This window comes from Quercus lobata, chromosome 6 (assembly GCF_001633185.2).
Source record: "Quercus lobata isolate SW786 chromosome 6, ValleyOak3.0 Primary Assembly, whole genome shotgun sequence".
In the NCBI taxonomy this organism is placed as follows: domain Eukaryota; kingdom Viridiplantae; phylum Streptophyta; class Magnoliopsida; order Fagales; family Fagaceae; genus Quercus; species Quercus lobata.
Genome location: NC_044909.1, coordinates 42,978,362 through 42,989,106, shown reverse-complemented (window position 1 = coordinate 42,989,106; position 10,745 = coordinate 42,978,362). Strand labels below are relative to the sequence as shown.

The window sequence follows — 10,745 nt, the reverse complement described above, 5'->3', positions numbered from 1 at the left end:
AAACCTTTTAATTTATTTATCAAAAAAAAAAAAAACTCGATACTCTTCTAAATAAAAGTCATCTCCTGGAATAAATAAAATATGTAAAGAATAAAAGTCACAGAAAGCAACATTATAAACTTTAAAAAGGTGTCTTTTCTTTTTTATCATTTGTTTCTTTTTGGTGGCACGTTAACTTTGTTTACATAATACAAGTTTTCTTATATCTTCCCATCCTACATAATATAAAGTTTTAGAAGGTAAAAAAATGGCAAATGTCCTGCCACCAGGCCCAAGGCTAGATGTATGATTTCTAATGCAACTAATGTTGGCCAACTTCTGTTTCTGCCTTTCACTTCTTAAATAGCCATTAGTTACGTTATACACTCAACAGAATTGAGGATTGGTCTGTGTCTCCTACCATAGAATGGCATCAGTCCTAGAGACACTCAGTTCATCTGTCATGTCAAACTTTGGTCTGCTTTAAAGATAATTAAATAGTCTAATAAACTTCATTTCTGATCTCAACTCATTGCTGCATTAAATCTATCTGCCAGTGATTCATGGTTTCCATTTGTGCAGCCCATAAAATCTTGTCTTTCCTCCAAAAACCTACGGTTTGGGGAAGCAATGTTGTAGGCAATATGGACGACTGCAAAATTGAACCAGCTTCCACTACTAAGGGAGCATGGGAGAAATAGTGAGAGCATCTTTGCAATGTCATGAATCAAATCAAAATGCAGGTGCATGGGAGAGAATCAAGTAAAAATATAGGCATTGGGAATTCCCCTAATCTGTCTTTGGAAGGCAAGTTTTAATATAATATTTTGCAGCAATATCTAGTTGTAGTGGCAGTGAATTGTCCAAGGATGCTGCTGTGGGGGACTGTTATGCCCACGTGATGTTGCTGCTGTGGGGGGGAGCTGATGCAGTGGGATGGGAGGGGTGACACAGGGAACTGATGGAACTGAAAGGTGGCAGTGAGAGACACAAAGAAATCGAGTCCAAAGGACTCGGTTTCTAAGCTTAAAAAACGAGTTTATTAAACTTGTTTTCAAAGCCTTGAAACCAACTTCATTGAACTCGGTTTTCAAGCCTGGAAATCGAGTTCAATACTGTCGGTTTCCAAGCCTGGAAACCGAGTTCATTAAACTCGTTTTCTAGGCTTGAAAACCGACAGCCTTCAACTCGATTTCTGGTAAATGATAAAATATAAAAACCCAGAAATCGACTCTGCTTAACTCGAATTGCTAGAATCCAAAATAGTTTAAAACGTTTCCTAACTAATGATATTGTTTGGATTTTGTTGTTATTTTCTAAAAAATCCCCCCATTTCATCAAACATGTTCTAGGCATCCACAATACCGTCACAATTAACATAGATATCAGGGAAACGATTATCATGTATGAGGTCCGACTTCCGAGTATATTGAAGCAGAGGGTGGTCGGTGAATTTACTTACGCTAGCGATTGTACCAAAAAAAGGAAACGAGCGAAAATTGAAACTGGGTTTTGAGAAAAAGAGTGGCCCAACCAAACACTAAACCCACTTTCACGTCCACGGGGATAGCCAGATCTTTCTTCTTCTTCTTCTTTATTTTGGGCCTAGCCCATTTTTGGCAATTCGCTATTCACTGACGAAGGAAAAAAAAAACAAAAAAACAAAATGGTCTGTGGGTATGTTTTGTATGCAATGCAAATCAGGAGCTTCCACCAACTCAACGGTGTCAGTCAATCTGCGATAAGTAGTTTACTTTATATATTTTGTATTTTCTGTTCCGTTTACTTATTATCAGCACAAAGAAACTGAGAAGATATTGAAGGGTTTGAGATCTCAACTGATTCCCATCTTTGTGGTTATTCTTGTATCAGATTCGCTGCTAGTTAGTTTACTTGTACTGTTTTGCACTGTTTCATTTGTTTGGATAAAATTCTCATTCATCATCCTAAAGAAAGAAGAAGAAGAAGAAGAAGAAGCAGCAGCAGCAGCAAAGTTATGCCTCTGAGCGTTGCAGGGCCTCTTCTTGGGGCAGGATTTGGACAGGTCTTAACGTGGTTACGCCAACAGTTAAGGATGTGATAAGAAACGCCCGTCAGTTCAAACACATTCTTAAACGCCTCGACTCCACGTTAGATTTTTTGACGCAAGCGGTCGAAGATATAGAACGATCAAACCAACAACGTGGTCGCGCAGTAGAGAATACACAAAGCTTGATCGAAGAAATGACGAAGCGTAGGGAGCTGGTTCGCAATAGCTTGCAAATCCCATGGTGGAACTTGGTTCTAATAGTCAAGTGCTCAAGCAAACTTTCTAAGTTGGAAGAAGACATTTTGAGGTTCTGTCAGGTTGATTTGCAATTACATGGTGCAAGGACTGTGTTGGAGACTAGAGAAATTGTGAGTGGTATTCGGGAGAGTATGGATTCGACCAGGTCCATGGAGACACCAAGGGTATCATGTGCGGTTCGTCAACCCCCGGTTTTTACAGTTGGGTTTGATATGCCAATAAAGGAGTTGAAGACGTTACTGTTGAAGGAGGAGGTGCAGCTGCTTCTATTGACTGCTCCTGGAGGATGTAAGAAAACCACATTGGTGAAAATGCTTTGTCAGGATAAAGAAATTAAGGGTACTCCCATCTCTCTGACTCTCACAGTCTCACTCTATTTTTGTGTTTGTGTAATTTTACTTTATAATTGTCAAGTGTTTAAGGAAGAAGTATTTTTCACATTTTGTTGAAGTTATTATGGTGCTAGTATGTAAGTCCTTTTCATGGTAAACCGTTAGGGAGTACCAACAACAAAATACATAGAGAATTTCATTTTTGAATTCTGATATGAATCTACTGGTTGAATATCATATGTTTGGCTATAATTGGAATTGGAGTAATGGGAAATTGAACTTCTGTTTGGAAAAAAAAAATATATATATATATATATCTGTCTCACTAGGTAAAATGTGGTACACCATGGCTAATTGTGTTCTTTCTTTTGTTTTGACTTTTGACCCTTTCACTCGCCGTAGCAGTATTTTTGGCATATTTTATACTTCGGAGAAAAATAGTATAAGAAAAGAAATTTTACAAAAAAAACCAAGCTTTAGTCCCAAAATCTTAGAGTTAACAATGGATGACAATAAAGTAACTAGGGTCAGGCGCATGTATTCTTTTCCACTATTCTAATATATATGAAGTAATTGACATGTCATGTTAGAAGATGCTTAAAATACCAAAAAAAAAAAAAAACAAAACAAAACAAAATAATTCTCATATCTCCATAGTTGGTGGCTTTTCCCACAAATTGCTTTTGTCCACTTCTTACCCTTTGCTGGGATTGGGATTGGGATTGGAAATTCTGTTCATATGACTTGACCATTATCTGTGTTTCTGTGTGTAATGTTATGAGATATGAAATGTATCTCCATAGCAGTTTTCTAACTTCATTGTGTTTGTATAGGCACATTTAAGGAAAATTTTCTCTTTGTCAACGTTTCAAAAACTCCCAACGTGAAGGTCATTGTACAAATCCTATTTAGTCATAAGGGTTTGCAGCCAATGTTTGAAATTCAAAGTGATGAAGACGCAATAGAACAACTGCAACAACTGCTGGAACATATTGGATCTGATCCTATATTGTTAATCCTGGATGATGTCTGGCTTGGATCAGAATCCCTTCCTGAAAAGTTTGGGTTTAAGATTCCAAATCACAAGATTATGGTTACTTCAAGAACTGCATTTCCAAGATATAAATTTACATATAACTTAAACCCACTAAATGACAAAGATGCAATGACTCTTTTTCGTCACTCAGCATCCCTGCAAGATGGGGGTGGTCTAACATTCCTGAAGAAGATATCAAAAACGTACTTTGTCAATATTACACAAAACATGCTTTCAAATTTCTGGATAATTAGTGTGGTTTAGATAATTAAAGCCTTGGCCAATATTACCCCTATAACCTCCAGATAATAACTGAGTTTATTTGGTTCCTTGAATTGCAGATAGTAAAAGGCTGTGGGGGGCTCCCACTGGCTCTTAAAGTGATTGGAAGCTCATTGTGTGGGCGGTCTGAAGAGGAATGGCACTGTAGACTAACTAAATGGTCTGGTGGTCAATTTTTTTGCAGTTCTGATATCGAGCTGCTTGGTCAACTTCAAAAAAGCCTAGAATTTCAAGATGACAAGGTCATCAAAGACTGTTTCATGGACCTAGGTTCATTTCCTGAAGACCAAAGGATTTATGCTGCTGCCCTCATAGATATGTGGGCAGAATTATATGAACTTGACGAAGATGGCATCCATGCCATTGCCAATTTGCTAGAACTCACTACTCGGAATTTGGCTAATCTTGTCATGGCAAGGTATGCTGGCTTTTTATTTCAATAATATGATTTATTGTTGTGTGATTACTTCAGATAATTACTGCTAGTTGCTGGTTGTATAATGCCACAACTCTATACCTGGCCTAAGGCACAAAATATTTTATCATGTCTTTCTTATGACTTAATTGGCTTTTGATGGCAACTGATAATATGTTATAATAGGTTATTTGACATGTCGATGACATATTTATGATTTTTCATATCATAGATATGACAGGTAATTACTAAAGAAGCTATAAAGAAGGAAACTTATACAAATCTAGAAACAATCAGGTGTTCCAACTACTCTACCTAGGACAAGAGGGGCATTTCAACTTTTATTAGTCTATACCTTTTTGTTGCTTGGCTAGCAAACATTTGAATTCAATTATGGTAGATGAAAACTAATGGTGTTGTTTCCCTTGGCTATGTCATTATATTCTTAATTTTGTTGGAAAATAATGGAGCATATATTTTTCATATGTGAAGACTGAAATACTTGACTATATTCTAAACTTTAAATTTTGTCCGTTCACCAGAAAAGATGCAAGTGAGGTCAAAAGCTATTACAATGAAGACTTCGAGTGCGTTTGGATTGGGCGTTTTTTGCCCAATCCGCGTTTGCGTTTTTCAGTTTTTTTTTTTTTTTTTTTTTTTTTTTTTTTTTTTTTTTTTTTTTTTCACGCGATTTTCCCACAAGCGGCTACTGTTCATGCACTGTTCAATGAACAATAGCCACAAACTTTGACTTTTTAAATTTTTTTGGACCAATCACAGCACATCGTGTACTGTTCACGGACCCACAAATTTCACTTTTCAGCAACTTTTTCATTAAAAATGGGTCCCACGATACTATTCATACATTTAAAAATTATTTCGCTACAGTGTTTTTCAGTTTTCAGTTTCAGTTTTCAATTTTCAGCTGTATCCAAACGGACCCTTCGTCACGCAATATGATATTCTTAGAGAGCTTGCTATGCATGAGAGTAGTCAGGAAACTATAGAACAAAGGGCAAGGCTGATTATGAACATAAGTGAAAACAAACTACCAAAGTGGTGGACGGAACAGAAACAACAACTGATTAATGCTCGCTTATTATCTATATCAACTGGTTGGCACATTTTCTCTCTATCAAAGATACAAACATATAAAATATGTAACCTACATAATATTGAAGGTCTATCACACCATATACCATTTTTTTTGCAAATGAATTGTTCTCATCAAGTTGGTGCAACATTCAAGCACCCAAAGTCGAGGTTCTAGTTCTAAATTTTCAAACAAAGAATTACACCTTACCTGAATTTGTGGAGAAAATGGATGAACTCAAGGTTTTGATGGTCACTAATTATGGTTTCTTTCATGCCGAAATAAGCAATTTTCAACTGCTTGGGTCTCTTCTCAATTTAAAGAGAATAAGATTAGAGAAGGTTTCAATTTCTTCCCTTTGCAAGACCCATGTACCATTGAAGAGTTTGAAGAAAATATCCTTGTTTATGTGTAACATTGATAAGGCTTTTGAGAACTATACTATCCAGTAGGGGTGTGCAAAAAACCCACCGACCCGTCAAACCCGATCCGATCCAACCCGACCCATCGGATTGGGTCGGATTTTAAGGTTTGGTGGGTTAGGTTGGATTACAAAATTTTTTTTTATAGTGGGTCGGGTTGGGTTTGGGTCATAAAATTATAAACCCGTCAAATCCGACCCGACCCGCCTATATTTAATATATATTTAAAATATATTTAATAATTAAAAAAAAAAAAAAAAAAAAAAAACTAGCTGTACTGCTTAACGTGTAACACCATACTCTGCAATTCACATCAGTTCTGAGTTCCCTGAGTCTGACTTCTGATAATTGCTGCAAATTGACATGATAACTCATAACATAGAAAAAAGTGAAATGCTTCCCAAACGTATACAACTTGTACTTTGGAGACTATGACTAATACTATCATATATATATATATATATATGTATATATATTATATAATAAAAAATCCAATGGCTATGTGTTGTTTTAATATATATTTAAATATTTTATATAATTAATAATAAAAAATTCAAAAACCAGCTAATAAAGTGGAATGCTTAACGTGTAACACTATACTCTGCAATTCACATGAGTTCTGAGTTTTCTGACTTCTGATGACAGCTGCAAATTGACATGATAAAGTAGCATAGAAAAAAGTGATATGCTTCCCAAACGTTTCAACTTGTACTTCGGATTACTATTTACTATTTTGAAAACTATGACTGGAGAGTGTTTACTGTTTAGTTCCATTTCAATTCCTTAACAAAAAAATCAGCCTTTAGAGCACTTTTGAAAACTATGACTGGAGAGTGTTTACTGTTTAGTTCCATTTCAATTCGTTAACAAAAAATCAGCCTTTAGAGCACTTCCTGATTCTTCGGTTCCTACTAATACTATCATATATATTATATAATAGAAAATCTTATAACTATTAATTGTTTTAATATATATTTAAATATATTATATAATTAATAATAAAAAATTCAAAAACCAGCTGTCCAGCACTTGGTTTCTTCCTATCATACATAACATTCTATTAGTTTCCAGACACACAAATGACAAACCTAAGGAATAATATGCCGCCTCTCTCTTCCTCTCCCTTCTCAGTTTCTCACATAGTCAGTTAGTCACATTTCACTCCCATTTGAACTTCAACACACTCTCCCTCTGCTGAGTCACTACCGTCCATCATCTATCATCACTACCTCGGCGGTATTTCTATCTTTCCGGTGGTAGTTATCTCTTCCAGTCTTAGGTAAAGTTTCTCAATATTTTCTCTCTCTCACTCACTCTATCTGTTTATCTCTCTTGCTGTGGTGGATCAATGTTTAGCTTTTACTTCGTTGATTTCTTAATTTGTTTTGGCTGATTTTTAAATGTTTTTGCTTTGTCTTAACATACAGGTGTATTTCTTACCGTAAAGTATTTTCTCTTGTGGAGTTACTGTGTCCCTTTCTCTTTATCTTGCTTTTTAGGTTTGTATTTGTCTGGCCCTCTTCCTATTGTTTTTACTATTATTGTTTAGTCATCAGTATTATTTGTCTTATCTTTAAGTAGTTACATTATTCTAATCTTTTGGTTTTTTTTTTTAAATATATTTATATTTATAGATGGTATCTGAAACTCAATGCGGCACAAATGAGGTTCCAGTGGCATCCACTCCTGCAAATGAGGCTCCTCAAATGGCGACAGCAGACACTAGTACTGTTGCCTCAAATCTCCCTTCCATAGAAGCAGAAGGTATAAAAAAACCTAACCAGACGTCATATGTATGGGGTCACTTCATCTTATTAGAAGGTGAGAGAGCTGAATGTAAGTATTGTGGTAAAACTTATGCTGCTGGGTCAAAAACTTATGGCACTACTAACTTAAGAACTCATTTGGAATCTTGGTGTAAAAAATATACTTATGGTAAAAAGAATAAGCAGGATAAAACTCAAATGACTTTAGCTTTTAAACCTAAAAGGAGTGATGATGCGGAGGGTGCTAATAGTAATAGTCTTATTGTTGTAAGTTACAATGAGAGCATGTGTAGGGAAGCACTCGCTAGGATGATTATTGTGGATGAATTGTCATTTAAATTTGTTGAGCATGAAGGGTTTAGGTATTATAGTAATGTGTTGCAGCCTAGGTTCATTGTTCCAACTCGCACCACTGTTGCGAGAGATTGTATAAGACTTTATTCAATAGAGAGGGATAGATTGAAAATATTTTTAAAAAAATCTACTCAAAGGATTTCTCTCACCACTGACACTTGGACTTCAATCCAAAATATTAATTACATGTGCCTTACTGCCCATTTCATTGATGATGATTGGCAATATCACAAAAGAATTTTAAATTTTCGTCAAGTCCCTAATCACAAAGGTGAAACCATTGGAAAGGTAGTGGAGTCATTGTTGCTTAGTTGGGGCATTGATAAAATTTTCACCCTCACAGTTGACAATGCAGCCTCTAACAGTGGGATAGTAACCTACTTGGATAGGATAACTAAAGAGTGGGGGTGTTTCTATCTTGAATGGTGAGTTTATGCACATGAGATGTTGTGCACACATTGTGAATCTTATTGTGATGAAAGGTTTGAAAAGCCTTCATGAGTCAATTGTTAAAGTCCGTAATGCAGTAAGGTATGTGAGGTCCTCTCCATCTAGGTATGATAAGTTTAAAGCATGTGTGGAAAAAGTGAAGATTGCTAGCAAGGGTTGTGTATGTCTTGATGTTCCAACTAGATGGAACTCGACCTACATGATGCTAGAGAATGCAGAAAAATTTCAAAGGGCATTTGAAAGATTACGTGTTAATGATGCACAATATATTCGTTACTTTTTGGATGATGGAAGTGGGAAAAAAATATTAGGACCACCTGATTTTAAGGATTGGGATAATGTGAAGGTATTTGTGAAATTTTTGAAGTTGTTTTATGAAGTTACATTACGATTTTCTGGTTCTCTATATGTCACATCTAATGTATTTTTTCATGAACTTTGTGTGATGAAGATTGAATTGACAAACTTGTGTGAAAGTGATGATCCTCTTTTGAGTATGATGGCAAGGGAAATGCATGAAAAATTTGAAAAGTATTGGGGGGACATTGAGAGGCTTAATTTGATGATGTTTGTTGCTGTTGTACTAGACCCAAGGTACAAGTTGAGGTTTGTAAATTTTTGGTTTGCCAAATGGAATTCAGGGGCAGTGGCAGATGACATGACAAAAAAGGTGAAAAAGACTCTTGTTCGTATGTATGAGCACTATTGTAATTGTGATGGGTATTCAAATGGGCAAGGTCAAGATGGCTCTTCTTCAAGCAATGTTGAGCCTAGACCTATACAAGATCCTCACACATTGGTGAAATCTATTTATAAGAAGCATTTGGCAATGGATAGTTTGGAAAGTAAGTCAGAGGTGGAAAGATATTTGGCTGATTGTGTGGAAGAGGATTCTCCAAATTTTTGTATTTTGAATTGGTGGAAGGTGAATTCCTCAAAATATCGGCTTCTCTCAAAAGTAGCTCGTGATGTGTTAGCCATTCCTCTCTCCACAGTTGCGTTTGAGTTCGCATTTAGTACTGGGGGTCGTGTGTTGGATACATTTCGAAGCTCTTTATTGCCTAACACAGTTGAAATGTTGATTTGTGCTCAGAATTGGTTAAGAGCTACTGATGTAATTGATCTTCAAGAAGCAATGGAAGAAGTTAAATCCTATGAGAGTCTTGAATCAGGTAATTTTTCAACTAAGTATTTTTTTTTTTTTTTTATGACTGTAATTTTTAAATTGTCATATAAGTCTTTTGGGTTTTGAAATTTCACTTTATAATTTATTGTTTTTTTTATTTGTCTCGGAGTTTGCATCTCAAAGCACCATAACAGTGGAAGAGGAAGATTAGTTGGAAATTGGAATGCTGGAATCTGGATAGCTTGGATATTTTAGTTCTGAGTGGGACTATTATAGAATTCTTTTGAAATCCATTCGTAGAACAAGTTCTGTATATTTTGTTTATAAACTCTTGATATATTTTGTTTATAACTGGCTCAGGAACTTAGGATGCTAGTTCTGTATATTTTGTTTACTGACTCAGTTACATATATTTTGTTTATAATTGAGTTAAGAACTTAGGACACTAGTTCAATAGTTCATATATATTTTGTTTATTATCTCAGTTGGATAATTGAGTTGAAATATTAGTTTATATATTAATGTATATTTTGTTTATCAATTTAGGTGGTAAATGTGATTTTTTTTTTTTTGGCTCAATTTAATAATAGAAATAAAAAAAATTGTCCAACCCATGGGTCGGGTTGGGTCGAGTTGAACCCATGTGATGGGTTGGGTTGGATTGAATTTTTTTTGACCCATCATGGTGGGTTTGGTCAAAAAATTACCATAATCCGACCCATGCACACCCCTACTATCCAGGTTTCAAATGCATTGCCAAATCTAATAGAGATAAGCATTGACTATTGCAATGATTCGGTGGAATTGCCTGTTGGGCTATGTGATATTTTCCACCTAAGAAAACTCAGCATCACCAATTGTCATAAGTTGGCAGCACTACCTGAAGGAATTGGAAAGCTAGTGAATTTAGAAGTGCTAAGCTTTAGGTTTTGTACTGAATTGGCAGACTTGCCCGAGTCAATCAGAGGCCTCATTAAATTACGCATTCTTGACATATCAGATTGCCTAAGTATTAGTAAGTTGCCAAAACACATTGGTGAGTTGTGTAATTTAAAAGTTCTCAATATGAAAGATTTCTTGAGTTTGCGTAATCCATTGCCAGAATCAACAATAGATCTTGAGCAATTAATGCTTGTGGTATGTGACAAAGAGAGGGCCAAGTTATGGGAGCCGATCAAGGAATTCCTCTCCGAACTTAAAGTG

At 35.6% G+C, this 10,745-nt stretch overlaps 1 protein-coding gene across 1 annotated transcript; it reads left to right on the top strand.

The window, feature by feature from the left end:
- Window positions 1–7,907: 7,907 nt before the first annotated feature.
- Window positions 7,908–9,977, top strand: LOC115950559 (zinc finger BED domain-containing protein RICESLEEPER 2-like). The gene is made up of 2 exons (XM_031067749.1): window positions 7,908–9,588; window positions 9,710–9,977. The coding sequence occupies exons 1-2, from the start codon at window positions 8,400–8,402 to the stop codon at window positions 9,751–9,753; spliced, it is 1,233 nt and encodes a 410-aa protein (XP_030923609.1). The 5' UTR covers window positions 7,908–8,399; the 3' UTR covers window positions 9,754–9,977.
- Window positions 9,978–10,745: the final 768 nt, after the last annotated feature.